The 15,874-nt window shown below is 52.2% G+C and overlaps 1 protein-coding gene across 3 annotated transcripts in view; it reads left to right on the top strand.

Moving 5' to 3' along the window:
* THAP4 (THAP domain containing 4) overlaps window positions 1–13,313 on the top strand; it is a 45,256-nt gene extending 31,943 nt beyond the window's left edge. For all 3 annotated transcript variants that reach the window (XM_023642798.2, XM_070269685.1, XM_001497749.7), the window contains 4 exons: window positions 2,665–2,824; window positions 4,859–4,968; window positions 5,874–5,977; window positions 13,083–13,313. In XM_023642798.2, coding sequence (XP_023498566.2) covers window positions 2,665–2,824; window positions 4,859–4,968; window positions 5,874–5,977; window positions 13,083–13,202 — 494 coding nt within the window. In that variant the 3' untranslated portion in view covers window positions 13,203–13,313. The remainder of the gene's footprint in view (window positions 1–2,664; window positions 2,825–4,858; window positions 4,969–5,873; window positions 5,978–13,082) is intronic.
* The last annotated feature ends 2,561 nt before the right edge of the window (window positions 13,314–15,874 follow it).

Raw genomic sequence — 15,874 nt, 5'->3', positions numbered from 1 at the left:
GTCACAAACTAGGCCGCGCACAGGGTGTGGCTCCGAGGATCCAGACGTGGATAGAGCCAGAGTGGGCTGTGACCATGGGCGGCGACCCCCACCCTGTGCTGCACTTGATGTGGGCGGGCCTGAGAACCCACCAGAAAGCCTGAGATTTTCAGAGAACGTTTTTTCAGTGCTGCAACTGAGCATGATAAAAATGCTACCAGACTGAGAGTCTCTGAGGCCATAGCTGTCTGTCTGAAAAATAATGATTTCTGTTTGTGTGAAATGGTAGGACTTGCACTTTCTGAGCTGACTGATTTTTGCCACAGAGTCTCACACTTCAAGCCACCCAAGCTCTTCCTCTGAGTCTGGCACCTCAGTTGGTGGCAACTTCTCAATTGTTCAGGCCATAAACCTCGGAGTGACCTCCCTCTCTCATGTCCACATCCCGGCCATCAGTAAATCCGGTTGTCTCTACCTTCAGATCAGATCCAGAATCTGGCCCTCTCCCACCTCCACCACTGCCGCTGGGCCCAGGCCACCCTCCACCGCCCGCTCTGCACAGCCAGAGATCTCGGCCCTCCCACTCACACCTTTCCGTGGCCCCCCAAAGTCGAGGCCAGAGCCCTTCCAGGGGCTGAGGCTGTCCTGGCCCGGCCGTCCCCAGCCACACTGGCCACCTGCTCCTCCCCAGCAAGGCCGGCGTGTCTGCTTGGCCCACTCTTCTCCACAGGAGCCAAGGGCCCCACGTGCCCTCTTGGTCTCTGCACACTGCTCAGGAGGCTGTCGTTCCCCCTCTTAGTTAAGATCTCAAAATGCCCAGCAGCCGCCGTCTCCCTTTCCGGCTTATCACCTAGTGTACATTAATTGCGGCATCTTTTCCTCGTTTCTCGGTCTTGCCGTCTCCCCTCGCCACCACGCGAGCACCACAGGGGTGGGCAGGGTGGTCGTCTTCCTTCCACCGACAGTATGCTGCTCCCTGGAAGAGCGCCGGGCACACTGCGAGAAGGAAGGAGTTGGCTCACGTGTCATAGATGACAGGCAGCTCATCGGCGTCAGCAGCAGCAGCTTCTCACCCAGACTTTTCATTCTGAAGCTTTTATTCCGTATGTCCGTCAAAGATTGTAACTAAAATCCTGACTTAAATTTCCTTTGTTGTCTGATTACAAAAGTTTTATCACTTTCTGACTTTCCACGGGTGATTTGAAAAGGAAATCCTGAGAGATAGCAAGCTTGGAAAAGGAGTGGGTTTTCACACCCCTCCTCGTTCTGCTGCCCGTTTTTGCCACACGGGGGCTCAGAAGTCAGGGGCGCAGTTCCCTGTCCCCCACCCAGTGTCCTCACCCCGTGCCCCAGGCTGGCCGCGCCCGGCCCTCCTCCTCCCTTCCCGCTGCTCTCAGATGCCCAGAGCCCAGGCCCTCCCTTCCTCCTGGGTATTGTTCTCCCAGACTGCTTTCAATTTCTAGTCCCAGCTTGTGTGATTTCAGAGGCCAAGATGCTTCCGGAACTCCTGTCCCGTCTGTGGGTCTTCTGCTCGGGCAGGCCTGAAGGAAGCTGCTGGATTATCAGCTCTGACAAGGAAGGGGCCCCTTTGCTTTGGCATGTGTGGGCCCACTGGTAAAACCTGCCCTGCAGCAGTCTAGCCTCGGCACCATCAGCCAGCGTTCCGCTCTCCTCTCCTGCTTTTTTTGTTCAGGTTGAAAAGTTTAGCTCTGACGCTGTCAAGGGGTGGGGAACAGGGCGTGGCCAGGACAGAGTTCGGGCTCTATCTGGGGATCAGACCTCCTGTTACAGCACCCTCCCTCTGCGGCCAAGTCCCGGAGGGGGCCAAGTCCCGCCTTCCTATGGTCTCAGGAGCCCTTCAGCTGCTCCCTCCACAGCTTCTCGACGTGTGGATAAGGATGCTTCACACAGTGACGTGAGAATCACGCTAGCTGACCTCTGAAAAACCGCTCACCAGCTCGTGGTCCGTAACCAGTGTTTGATTGCGATTTCTTGGCCAAGCAGGACTTGGGGCAGGGGGCTTGTGGCCTGGGGGGATGGCGAACCCAGCCACTCTGCCCTCCCCCACGCTCCTGTCGCTTCCACCTGACACGTCTCAATCCAAGGCCTGCGTTTGTCTCTCACACTTCACTGACAGTGGGTTCTTTTGTGGAGTGAGAGAGAAACCGTGCCCTCTGGGTGACAGTCTGCAGGGGACTGCTGTCAGATCCAGACGCCTTCTCACGGAAACCTAAGGCGGCCTTTCACGTGCTGTCAGATCCACACGCCTTCTCGCGGGAATCTCAGGCGGCCATTCACGTGCAAGTCTTGCCTGTGGAGTGGGCTCCTCACGTTCTGCCTGCTCTGAAACCCTCTTTCCCCTGGTCATGCTCTTCCCTCTGCCCTTGATCTCCATCACTGATCCCGTCCCAGGCACCCTGACCCCAGGCCCGCGCCCTCTTTCCTGTGCAGGACAGAGAGTTCTGGAGCTGGATCTGGCAAGGTGATGTTCGCTGAGTGCTTGGCCTTTTTCTCCCCCTCTCGACAGGTGGCCAGTGGCATGTTCATGGTCCCGCAGGATTAGCTGTACTCACGAGGGCGTGCTCCATGACAGAGTGTGCGTTTCCACCCACAGCTCAGCAGGGCACGGTCAGAAGGAGACCAGGGGATGCAGAGCCGCTGACTGACTCTTCCTTTTGTCCGCAGAGCCCCCCAAGATGAACCCAGTGGTGGAGCCGCTGTCCTGGATGCTGGGCACCTGGCTGTCAGACCCGCCGGGAGCTGGGACCTTCCCGACGCTGCAGCCCTTCCAGTACCTAGAGGAGGTGCACATCTCCCACGTGGGCCAGCCCATGCTGAACTTCTCGTAAGTGCACCCACCGGAGTCTCTGTGGGAACACCCAGCCCATAAGAGACAGGCGAACGCCAGGTGGAAGGTGCAGAAGGAAGCTGGTGATCGTATTTCAGAAAGGCACCCCCTCCCTGGCCTTAACCTGGCACCTGAGACACCCACTGCATAAACATGGTACTTTCTGGTTCTCTTATGTGTTTGAAGATGCTATGCTGACCACAAAAACTCAGGCTTCTTAATCCAGACGTAAAAATAAGTGCCTGTGGGGCTGGCCCCGTGACCTAGTGGTTAAGTGCTGTGCACTCCGCTTTTGTGGCCTGGGTTCTGTTCCCAGGCGCAGACCTACACAGCGTTCAGCGGCAGCCACGCTGTGGCAGCATCCCACATACAAAGAGGAAGACTGGCAGCCATGTTAGCTCAGGGACAGTCTTCCTCAGCAAAAAGTAAAAATGAAAAAATAACACTTGTGCTCAGTGAAACCCCTCGTCTCATGTGCCTTGCTGGATGGAAATCAGTCACCCCAAGGTTTCCGAAAGCGAGAGGGTGCGGCTTTCGTTTAGACTCGCCCCTGAGCTGTTTGAGGTCTCAGAGAAGCTGTTAGTGTTGTGTACAACAGAGCAGAAGTCCTCTGGGCTCCTCTCGCTGGCGCCTCCACCTCGCCCACGCCCACGCAGGCAGGCGCACAGCGGGGAGCCGTGCTGCCTTGAGGGAGCCTGGTCCCAGGGCAGGTGGGGCTGGGGAGCGGGCTGAGGACACTTATTTACAGGAGTCGTACGCACTTTTTTTAAAGTTTAAACAGTAGAGAAGTATATAAAATACAAAGTAAAACTCTGTCCCCCCAACTCCACTGTATGCTTAGTTTTACATTAAGAATCCTATTGAATTAACTTGGTACTACTCATATGATGCCTGGCAATTTCAAAAGGACTTAGAAAATCTTATCTTATTGTTTTAAGAAATATTACCTCATACCTTTTTGCATTATTCTTGGTTGAATGAATGAGGGCAAAGTAATATTCTGCACCTAAACCCAAATGTGAAAATTCTGGATAACACAGAATAACTCACAACAATATAAAGCAGTGTTTTTAAACTATGGGTACAATCCATTAGAGAATTTTGTGACTAGCATTAATTAATTTTCTTTTAATGCCAGTCACTCAGTTTTTTGAGTAGCATTAAAAGAAAAGTTAACGAGAATAGACTAGAAAATGTATATTTTGTTAAATATAATGGTATGTTTGTGTGAGCAGTAGCTGATGGTATAAAGTGTATTTCTTCTTGGTGGTTGTGGTGGAGAGAGGGTGTTGCCCGCCTAGTAAGCTGTAGCCACCAGCACCAACGCATCAGAAGCTTGTCTGTTGTGGCCATTGATCCTGCAGCAGCTCGGATGCTGCTGGAGGTATGAGAGTTGGCTTTTCGTTGTGGGTTAGTGCTCCCAGTTCAAGATGCAGCCGTCTCTCACTGCCCACCATCAGCTCAGCATAGTGACACAGGCTGACAAGAAACTACCTCCTGACTCAGCGCCTGCTCTGATTCTTGCCACATGCATCCATTGGACTCCTAAGCAAGATAATGCTCAAGAGGGGACAGGCCTGGTGTCTGGGTGGCATTTCACTGCATTTGCGGAGCGTCCACAAATGTGGAAGGTGCTGGCGCTGAGAGGGCCCTGGGGGAAGGGTATACCCCAGCTTATAAAGAACAGCTTCCTGTCTTCAGGGTCGAGGTCGGTCATGGTCAGTCAGGCAGACAGGCCCCCAGAAATGCACAAGGAAGTGGAGGGGGTGGGGCAGGCAGAGGGGCTGCTTCTAGGTCGGAGGTAGAAAGTCCTGGTGCCCCTGGCAGCCCGAGCCTGCACACGTTGTGTCCTGTCTCCCGTCCTGTGTGCTTTATACATCTCTGTGTTTCTACATGAACAAGAAACACGTTACTTTATATTCGGTGGGTGGGGGTGCTTTAGACAGTGAGAGGAGAGCCGTCCACAGAGCCCTGCACTCTCTGGTGGGCATCGAGTAGCTGGGGCTTCACCTATCCTGCTTGCCCGTCCAGGTTCAACGCCTTCCACCCAGACACACGGAAGCCCATGCACAGGGAGTGTGGCTTCATCCGCCTCCAGCCTGACACCAACAAGGTGGCCTTCGTCAGCGCCCAGAACACAGGTACTCCTCGCTCGCCGGGCTGCCCCCGCCTGCCTCTGCCCCTGGCCCTCGCTCTCGCTCCATGAGTGCTGGCCGGGTGGTGGCCAGCAGGAGGGGCGGCATCTGCCTCCTGCTTTCTTAGTGACTCTGAGCGTGTGGGTGCTCACAGAGATGCCGACGTGGGGCCCTTTCAGGGTGGGAAGTGTCAGGCCTTTGGACAGGCTGAGGGCTGACAGGAGAGGAGCTGGCAGGTGGGGGCCCCAGGCCTTGTCCTCAGTCTCTGGACCCAGGGGTCCACAGGGGGTAGGTGGGGCCATAGGAGGGTCTGTGTGAGGACAGTTTGATCTTTTCTCCTTAGTCTTTTCAGTACCAGCACCCTATGGGCTTCCTCCTGGCTGCAGCCCTGCACACAGGTGTTTCCTATGGGCTGAGCTCTGGGCAGGACTAGGACCGGGCGCCTCCCTGTCCAGCTGAGGTTCTCTGTCTGGAAGTCTGCTTTGCCCCCAGTGGGAGGTCCTCCTAAAATAGTTAACCAGGTTCACGAATTAGAAATTACTCAACGCCCACCTGCCTGACTTTTACCTTGCTCACAGGCTCAGGTGAGTCTTGCTTCTGGAAGCAGGTGGACGGTCAAGACTGGGTCTGCCTGGCATGGAGCTGCCTGGGGCATTGGTGGGTTGGAAGTCCGTGGCAGGCAGAGGAGCTTCCATTACACTAGAGAGGGCCGCCCTCGGAGCTCACCACCCCCTGTCAGAGTTGTAAACCTCCTCCCTCTTCATACTCGGGGCTGCACTGCAGGCACCTTGTTGCCTCGGTGGCTGCAAAGTTCAGCCCCGCTGAATGCTTGTTTGCAAGAGCTGCTGGTAGGAGCTGCGGCCGCCGAGAACCCTGGCAGGCTGCTGTGGACTGACGACCCTCCCTTGCAGGCATCGTGGAGGTGGAGGAGGGCGAGGTGAACGGGCAGGAGCTGTGCATCGCATCCCACTCCATCGCCAGGATCTCCTTCGCCAAGGAGCCCCACGTGGAGCAGGTGAGCCCCGCCAGCCAGCCAGCCAGCCTCTCGATGTCGCTCTCATGACGCACGTTTAATTACACGAGGGGTTACACGGCAGCCCCTGACGTAGATTTCGCCCTACTCTTTATCTCCGAGACCGGGCTGTCTCCACGGTCTCATCATCCCTTCTCCCTCCCCACCATGCCAGGCCCGGTGTGCTGTGATTCAGTTGTTTCGGCCCTGACTGCTGGGCGGTTAGGCGTTCTCAGGTTTCTTGTTGTTTTCCACTTCTGCAGATATATCCATATCAACTGGATAAATTTCTCCCAGTTGAATTGCTGGATCAAAGGACAAGTCCATTATGAATTTTGAGAGATGCTGTTAAATGGCTTTTCTTAACAACTGCATTCCCCCAGCATCGCGTGCGGGCGCCTGCTTCCCTGCTCCTCCACCAACAAGGCATATTTTCAGACTTTTTGATCCTTTCTAATCTGATGAACAAAAGATGCTATCTGTTCCTGTTTTAAATGTAACCTATGAGTGCGAGGGAGCTCTCACTTCTGTTTTTACATTTAGACCTTTAGTCTCTCTCAGGTTTGTTTTTTACATGATGCAGTGCACAGTTCTGACTTCCCAGATGGGTGACCCGTGACCCCACAGATTTGAAATGTCATGCCTGTCTTAAGCCACATCCCCATAAATAGGGGGCAGGAATCTGTTTCTTTTTTCTTGTCTGTCTCCTTCTTCACCAATTGTAATTTAAAATCATCTAATAATTTAACATGATCGTGGCTTTATATTTTAATATCTAGGGAAAGTTCTCGATATTCTTTTCTCTAAATTTTTTTTAGGAAAAAACACTGCTTTTGATCTCCCAACAGCCTGAACAAGCACCACTTTGAATTTTAAAGGCTAACAGTTGCTTCCAACCCCCTGTATTTAAATGAGGGTCAGTCTGGCTCAGATGGTTCTGTATCCTAATGACGCTGTAGCTGTCAGGGCCGACCCGGGATGACCACAGAATTATTAGTGAACTCACCAGATTGCTCATTGTCACCAGAGGCTGTAGGCACCAAAAGAGGTCTGTTGTTGAGCTGAGTGATGCAGGGCCTCAGCTTTAAGCCTTTCCAAATAACTTCCATTTGAAGAGGAAAATAGCAGGAGAAATTCCATCCAAGGGGCAGCAGCGCCACAGGAGCCTGAGAGTGCCTCTTGGGGAGATTGTGCACTGACTGCCATCGCTGGCTTTGGCGCTGAGCGAGCCATTGTGACAGCCGATCGTCATCTCTGAGATGGGGGGGACGGAACTCTGGAAGTCACAACCCATGTGTGGGAGTTATCCAACCATGGGGCGGTGGGCACAGGGCAGCCCCTCACTTGCTCTTCCCAGGGCACCCTCCCTCCTGCCACCTGGGGAGAGGCGGCCTCAATGTCTGTCAGTCATGGCATCTGCCCCCAGGCCTGTCTCCCTTCTCTTGCTTGCCTGCTTCTTGCCAGTAAGTTGCTTACTCTGGAGCAAGATGGCTGTCAGGAGGTGTTCACAGATTTTGGCACAAAGAGGCAGAGCTGAAGGCTGAGAGAGAGGCCACACTCAGATCACTGTGCAGCGAGATGGGGTGAGTCCACGTGGCACGGCCAGAAGCCGCTCCAGCTCTCGTCCTTGGAAAGGCTCACGAGGGGGGTGCCCCGCCTGAATGGCACTGGCCAGGTGCTCCCTTTGCCCCACCTGTGCTCCATCTGCACAGCATGGAGCTGGGCGTCCAGCCTGAGGGCGAGGCGCCAGCAGACACCGTCAGACCACGTGCCACCTGCCGTGTGTCTCCACGTCAGAGGCAAGGCCGTCCAGGGAGCAGAGCCCACTGCAGGCCACGGGCTCTGAGGGTTGGCAGCCACCATCCTGCAGAAGCTGGAACGCGTCGGGGCGTGGGGACATGTGCTTCATTTCTCTCCACTCCACTTCTGTTTCCTTTGAAAAGTGGTTTCAAGAGAAAGGAATATTCAATATTCAAAAGAAAGTGAAATTCCAGAATAAATAATGCAGAATTGAAGAAGCTACTGCAGTGTGAGGACGTTTCCCTCGTACAAGCAGGTGGAGCCCCTGCCTGTGCGTTTCCTGTCGGTCGTGCGTGTGCTGGGCTCCCTGCTCCCTCCTCCTGCCTTCTTGAATTATTCCGCTTCCCTCTCTGTTGGCTTGTTTGCTGTGCATTCTTCTACTGTCCTTCCAGTGATTGCCACAGGAGTGCCACGTGTATTGGTGCATCGATGTTGAATCGTACCTGGGCTCCTTCAGGACTACGGCGGGAGCCCTGGACAGTGCTGCTCAGACTACATGTGTGTGGGAGTCTCCTGGGACTCTTACTAGAATGTCAGTGCCGACCCCTGGGCCTGGGCAGAGTCAGACTCTGCATTTCCAGCAACGCCCTAAGTGCTACTGGTGCCGCCGGGGCTCAGAGCACACCTGGGGCAGCAGACTCAGAGCGCCACCTCCATGCGTCCTCCTCCCGCCTCGTCTCTGTGTGCCGGCACACACCGACCCCCACGAGGCATCATGGCCCCCGTGTCTGTGGTCTGTACGCACTGAGAGGGGCGCACGTGTTTTCTCCGTTTGTTCCTGCACCCCCATGCTTCTACCAGGGATCATTTTCCTCAAAACCTGAAGAACATCCTCTGGTATTTTCTTTAAGGGAGTGGGGAGTCCTGCTCATGGTGAACTCTATAGGTTTTTTTGGTCTAAAAATGCCTTCATTTTTTTTTTTTTTTTTAAAGATTTTATTTTTTCCTTTTTCTCCCCAAAGCCCCCCGGTACATAGTTGTATATTCTTCGTTGTGTGTCCATCTAGTTGTGGCATGTGGGACGCTGCCTCAGCGTGGCCTGATGAGCAGTGTCATGTCGGCGCCCAGGATTCGAACCAACGAAACACTGGGCCGCCTGCAGAGGAGCGCGCGAACCCAACCGCTCGGCCACGGGTGCCGGGCCAGCCCCAAAATGCCTTCATTTTTTAAGAGTATTTTCACTGCAACTAGAATGCTAGGTGACAGTTTTATTGTTACTTTGAAGATATTGTCCCATTATCTTCTGGCCTCCATCCTTTCTGTGGAGAGGGCAGTTGTCAATCCCATCATTCCTGTGAAGATAATGTGCCCCCCACCCCGGCTGCTTCCATCCTTTCTGTGGAGAGGGCAGTTGTCAAGCCCGTCATTCCTGTGAAGATAATGTGCCCCCCACCCCGGCTGCTTCCATCCTTTCTGTGGAGAGGGCAGTTGTCAAGCCCATCATTCCTGTGAAGATAATGTGCCCCCCACCCCGGCTGCTTCCACCCTTTCTGTGGAGAGGGCAGTTGTCAAGCCCATCATTCTTGTGAAGATAGCGTCGCCCCCACCCCGGCTGCTTCCATCCTTTCTGTGGAGAGGGCAGTTGTCAAGCTAGTATCCCGCCAACCCCAGCTGCTTCCAGGCTCTGTCTTCTTGTCTTTGGTGATCAACCAGTGTTTTCTGAGATGTAGTTTGAACCTGTGGCTTGCATAGCTTTAGTTCATCTTAGGAAATTGGCCATAGTCCCTTCGCATGTTGCCTATATTCCATGCTCTTTCCTGTCTTCCTCTGGGACTCTGATTGCCCATCTGTTAGGATTCAGTTTCCAGTGTGTTTCTTACGCTTGCTTTTGTCCATATTTTCCATCCATCCATCTCTCCCAGTTTCACTTTGGATATTTTCTACTGACCATTTTTCAGTTTGCCAGTCCTCTCTTCAGCTGTGTCTAATCTGCTAATTCCATTTTGGGGGCCTCAATTTGAGTTGTTGTATTTTGCAGTTACAGAATTTTCATTTTATTCTCTTTGACAGATTCTGATTCTCTGCTGAATTTCTCCATACAGTTTTCTAATCACTCCAGTGTTGGCATCCCCATCCTTCACCCCAGGGGAGGGCGTCCATTCCAACTCCTCTTTCTCTTTCGCTCTTACCTCCTGTAGGCTAAGTAGGTTTTTTTTTTTCCTTTTCTTTCCTGAATTCTAAATGTCATGTCTGAAAAACTGTAGGTGACTTGAGAACAGGTGTCACGCTCTGGTTGACAGCCTATGAAGGGCAGATCCTGTTAATCAGAGATGGAGCTATTTTGGAACTGGACTTCCCAGTCTATTTCTGGTTAACTCTTACTGCTGGGGTACAGCCCTTTGGGGTCTCAACCAAAAGCCTGGGGTGTTTTCCATGGCCTCTCCTTCAAGACAGGCACTGATTCCAGAGTATATTCCATGCGTCACAGCTCCAGGAATCCTAGAACGCCTGGCCCAGCTTTCCAGCCTCTCAGCTACCACTTCCCTCCTGACCCCACCCTTGTCCCCTCGGCCTGCAGGCAGCCTCTTACAACCAGCACGAGCCTCAGGGTCACTGTTGCTCCGGGTTGCGTCCCCTCAGCACTCCGTCTCTCTGGGACCTTGGTCCTTGCTGCCTTGGTGGGTCTCTGGTGCCTTTAAATGGACTCTGAGGGCAGAGACACAGCCTCTGGATCACCCGGTCAGCAGTGCGAGGGACTCGCCGTGGCGTGTCATGAGCACCGCCCAGCCTATCGTGCACCCACCTGGCCAGCCAAGTTCCCTTTGTTTCCCCCGGCTGGTCTGGGGAGGGGTCTGGGCACCACCTCAATGGCGGCTCTGTGGGACACACAGAGCAGGCCACACCCCACACCCCACACTCCAAGCAGACAGTGACCTCAGGGCACCTGCCATACTTCTGCCTCAGCCACACGGTGCAGGGCTTTGGTCTTGGCCCCGAGCATCTGGGCATCGCCACAGCTGCCTGTCCTGAACAAGTAGATAATCTTGCAGCTGATGCATCCACTGGCATATATTAGGCTTGGGCCAGTGTTGGAGGTGGAGATGTCCATAAGATGGTGGAACCCGAACTGCAAGGACACAAAAATGTCCATGGAAACTGACATCATGCGTTCCTTCAAAGTGGACGTCTCTGGGGAGATCCGCAGCCTGGCCATCGCTGGCTCCCTCAGACTAGAGAAGAACTTTGATTCTTTTTTTTTTTTTTTGACGAAGACTGGCCCTGAGCTAACATCCATGCCCATCTTCCTCTACTTTATATGTGGGACGCCTACCACAGCATGGCTTGCCAAACGGTGCCATGTCCGTACCCGGGATCAGAACCGGTGAACCCCAGGCCATAGAGCAGAACATGCAAACTTAACCACTGTGCTGCTGGGCCGGCCCCAGAACTTTGATTCTTAATAGTCACTTATTTCAGCAATTCAAGGTGATATCACGGAAGCTAAGAAACAACTAGATTTACTGGGAACATTTGAAACTCAAAACAAACAATTTCTTCCAGGTTCTTAAAAGCAAAATAACGAATGCCGCCACTGATGAAAAATCCCCTTATTTATACATATGAGTTTTCTCGTATTTTACTGTTCGTAACTATATAGTCTCATCTTGGTTCTGTTTTACAGATCAGACGTGAGTTAGTCCACACAGTACAGTGTGGTTGCCGTGTTGTCCTCAGCCGTTCAGTTAAAGCCATCGTGCTGCAGTGCTGAAAGACGCATTCTGAAAGTCAGGATCCCCTTTTCTGTAGTGTATTGATTAGAATGTGCCACTGGAGACGTCTTTAGTGTCTTATATTGGAAATGACATACTGAGTGCGTGTGAGGTGGCAGGTGACTGGAACTCTCGTGGTGAAACCCCGCGTGTCTGTACCTGGGCGGTGTGTAAGTCAGGGGTTTGATATTTATTCTGAACTAAGGGGGGACGTCCAGACTTTGTATTTGTGCTATTTTGTGCATTAATGTATTATCACAGACTTGAAGACTTGTGAAATTTCATTTTAATTAGTCATTTCCTCAGTGGGGTCAAATCATTGTTCTCTGTTCCATTTTTGTTGCAGCTGCCACAGTTCTCATGGGTCTTGACTCCCTCTGCCTGTCATTTTTTGTTTGTCTTTTAAAGCTGTAAAGTGAGTGTTTTTCGAATCTCAAGGTCGCATTTTTGTGTTGTATAACACTTCTCTCTTCTCTTTAGGAGTAGATTTCTTTTTTCCTGTAAGCAATCTTCAGTGTCAGGTTTTTTTCCGTTTAGAATATCCTACAACTGTGCACTTAGCAAAGATGGCGTCTCTATCTACCATTCCAGCCTTCACATATGAACAGTGATACGTGCATATCTGTATGGCATTTAGAACAATAGTTTAGAACCCCCAAAACTTCATCTTCCGGTTTCCTCAAAGTTTAAATGAACACATTGCAGTTCATTTACATGTACCAGTTTCTTAACACAAAATATTTGTTTTCCCCCTCAGGAAACTATTTAAGAGCCAGTTAAACTGTGAAATAGAAAGTTACTTATTTTCATGTAACGATACCTTCCTGAGCAAGTGTAAACTGTTGTAGTTGTCTACGCAGCTTGTAGCTTGTAGCTCGGGGATAAGGCATAAATAGTAAAGTTATAGTTAAATAATCTTCAAAATAAATAGGCTCTGAAATCTTGCTTTTCCGGTTTTTTCTCTGGAGGGCTGGTCAATTACTAAGTAGTTGGCTGTGGCCTGAGCAGAACTCCTGTTCCTGGATCCCCCCGTGTTCTAGAACGCGAGGGAGTAGCGAGCAGTAGAGTCGTCTCCACAGTTGTCGCGCTCGCACTCTCTTCACGCCCGTTCCAGGAGGGTCGGGTTTTCTCACTGAGGGTGTTGCTACAGGTCTGTGTTCTTATTGGAAATCGCCGCCATAGTTTGTTCCGATGAATTACTGTTGTTCCCGAGTTCTCCAAGAGCACAGGTGACATCAGTTCAAGTTGCAGAGTGCCCACTGGAGGGGCAGCTTTTGTCTGATCAAATGTCTAATGATGGAGGCAAAAAAAAAAGATGGCTTTAAAATGAGACCAGTTCCTGTGTTGGCCTGTCGGTCTTCTGGGACAGCTGAGGGGCAGGGAGAGGCACACCCTGATTCGGCATGCCCCGTAGTGGCTGTGGGCCGAGTGTCTGTCACCCACTGGCGGGGACACTGCCCGGCTCACAGGCCTCTGAGGACTAAGGGGATAGGTGGCAGCCTCTGCACGAGCACTTGCCTGTGGCAGGACGGCAACCATTTGCCGAATCTTTGGGAGAGTAAAACTAAGGTGTTTTGTATTTGTTTTGCTCTGCTCAGATTACCCGAAAATTCAGGCTGAATTCTGAAGGCAAACTTGAACAGACAGTCTCCATGGCAACCACTACCCAGCCCATGACTCAGCATCTTCACATCACCTACAAGAAGGTGACCCCGTGACCCAGAGCGGAGCCGCCTCCTGGGCGGGCCGCAGGACTCCGTGCGTTCAAGAGTGTTGCCACATGTTCCTGTAATGGCATAGAAAAACCAAATAAAAGGCCTTTATTTTTATGGCTGAGCATTTTGGATATTATCACTTGTGTAGACTACATTTCTTTCATCTGCTGATGACTATTTGTTTTCCAGAGTCTTTTCCCTAAAAGCTTGAGAAGGGCAACTCTCATTTTCTCGCGCTCTTTTTCTTGCTGCAGTTTTGACAAGATCTAGAATATTGATAGATCTTCAGTAGAGTAGCCCATGATAAGCTGAAGACAAGGCTGGGACAGAAAGGGTTGTGGTTATTTTCCCGTTACTTTTAAGGAGCCAAAGAGTCTCAGGACACCAATTCCATGAAGAGAGGGCATTCCCAAGGTGAGGGATGGTTGTGAATTTAGCATGATTGTGTAAAGTTTATTTTATTACTTTCATATATTACTTTGATGTGTGTGTTTACTGTGAAGGTTTCCAGATGTACGCTCGCCCCTTGTGCCTGTCGCCAGCTTTAACAGCCTGCCCGCATTTCCTCATACTAGGGGTTCATCTATTCTGCCCCCTTCTTTTGCTGGAGTATTTTAAGCAAATTCCAGACATAGTGTCGTTTACCCCTAAACGCTTCAATATGCACGTAAAAACAACACACAGCCTTTTTCTTTTTCTTAACACACCACCATATCGGAAGCCACACCAGGAACGTAGAGACATGCTGTGCAAGGAGGTGGGGTCACCAGTCCCCAGGACCTCAGAGGAGGGACAGGGCTGGTGCTGAGCCCTCGGAGGGGCACTGGCAGTGTGAGGAAGTCAGCTAGTGCCCCAAGTGCCCGGGGGGCACAGGAGGCCGATGCTGGGCATACCACGGAGGAAATCAGGTACGGGAGAGGCTCCAGGTACAGTGCGTCCTGAGGCAAGCTCACCTCCAGCCGTGAACCTGTGAAGCCAGGTAAGGTATGTGCTTCCAAAATGCACTGGTGGGACAGGGATGGAATGGGCACTCCTGTTCCAAAAGGGAGAGGTAAGAAAGGAGTGACAGGTCCTGAGCAAGTGCAGAACCTTAGGCTCCAGTATAATCCCCTTTGGTTCAGTGTCTGCCCTCTAGGCCCACCAGGGTGGAGGTCCAGCCCTCCAGACACACGGGTGCTGGCCCTGCCCCCACAGCTTTGTTGAGCACAGCCCACACTCAGTTCTCATGGGTTGGGGTCACGTGCCTGTTACCGAACCATGTTTGTTTTGCCCATCGCCCAGAAAGCCAGTCACCAAAATGATGAGTTTGCAGCAGAGAAAGGGTTTATTCATAAGGCAGGCAGGTGAGGACACGGGAGAACAAATCTCAGATCTACCTCCCCAAAAGGGGGACTAAGGATAGTGATGGGGTTGGGGGCAAGGTGGTCTGAAGTGTGGGGATGGATGATTGGAGGCAAGGAGGAGTGAGGTCATTGATCCGCGCAGGTGTAGTCAAACTTCCTGCCTCTTCCTAGGACACATGTTCACAAAATGGAGGCGCAGCATGATCTGCGGGTGGAGTGTTTTGCTCCGACATCAGGAGTTCAGCGACCCTCGAAGGCCCAGTTGGTGGGCTGGTGGTCTCGACCGGCCTGAACTGGCAGGGAGTCGACTCCTAATTCCTGAGAAACAGCTCAGACCCCCATTACCATGGTGACCAGGCGCAGGGATGTTATCTATAGGAACCTGGTGGGAGTTGGATAGCATGTCGCCTAAGCAGCACAGCTAACAATGGGCGGGCAAACAACTGAAAGCTATAATTAATAATCGCCAAAAAAAGCTTCCGTTACGAGCCAGCTAGTCATTAACGGCTAACTGTTCATGGGTCTCACCTGCAGCTCCCGATGTCTCTGTCCATCTAGGGTCACCCTAGTAGGGCTCTCTGCAGCGGCCCCACCTGTATGGGGCATGGGTCTCTGCCTGGGTCGTGAGCCCAAGGCTCCAGGTCACTCCATCCTTCAAAATCCAGGTGCAGGTGGCAAGGCCCCCATGGCTCTTGCTTTCTGTGCACTGGCAGAGGTGGTACCTCCCGGACAACAGACGGCACCAATGTTTACCACCTGTACCCTCCAGAGGGGCAGCCACCTCTGCCTGTGGCACCAGAAAGCTGGGAGCAGAGGCTTGAAATCTGCCCCACAGGCTCTTGGGCCTGTGATGGGAGGGGCACCTCCATGGTCTCTGAAATGCCTTGGGGTCATTCTTCCACCGTCTGGGACAGTAGGCCCCGGCTTCTGTTTACGTGGCTGACTAATCTCCCCATTGTCCTGACAGATGGCTCCTAGCTTAGCTGGGAAGGCCTATCCACGCCAATCTCCTTATCATTTCGGCCACACCCTTCGTGCCCTCTCTGAACAGGCTTTTGCATTATTTTCAATAAGGGAAAGCTGAGAATTTTCCAAATTTTTAAGGTCTGCTTCCTTTCTGGTTACCAGTTCCATCTTTAGACCATTCCTCTCTTCTTGTGTTTTACTGGGAGTATTCAAAAGAAACCAGGCCCCTCCTTCAGCTCTTCCACTTTGCTTGGAAATTCCCTCAGCGAAGATCTGATTTCACGGCTCACAAGTCCTACCTTCTACCAAACTAGGACACGCACGCTTAATCCAGCCGGGCTGCTTTATCACAAGGATTACAACTCT

This window comes from Equus caballus, chromosome 6 (genome assembly GCF_041296265.1).
Source record: "Equus caballus isolate H_3958 breed thoroughbred chromosome 6, TB-T2T, whole genome shotgun sequence".
NCBI lineage: Eukaryota > Metazoa > Chordata > Mammalia > Perissodactyla > Equidae > Equus > Equus caballus.
The sequence above is the reverse complement of the archived record's forward strand: the minus strand, read 5'-3'. Positions and strand labels throughout refer to the sequence as shown.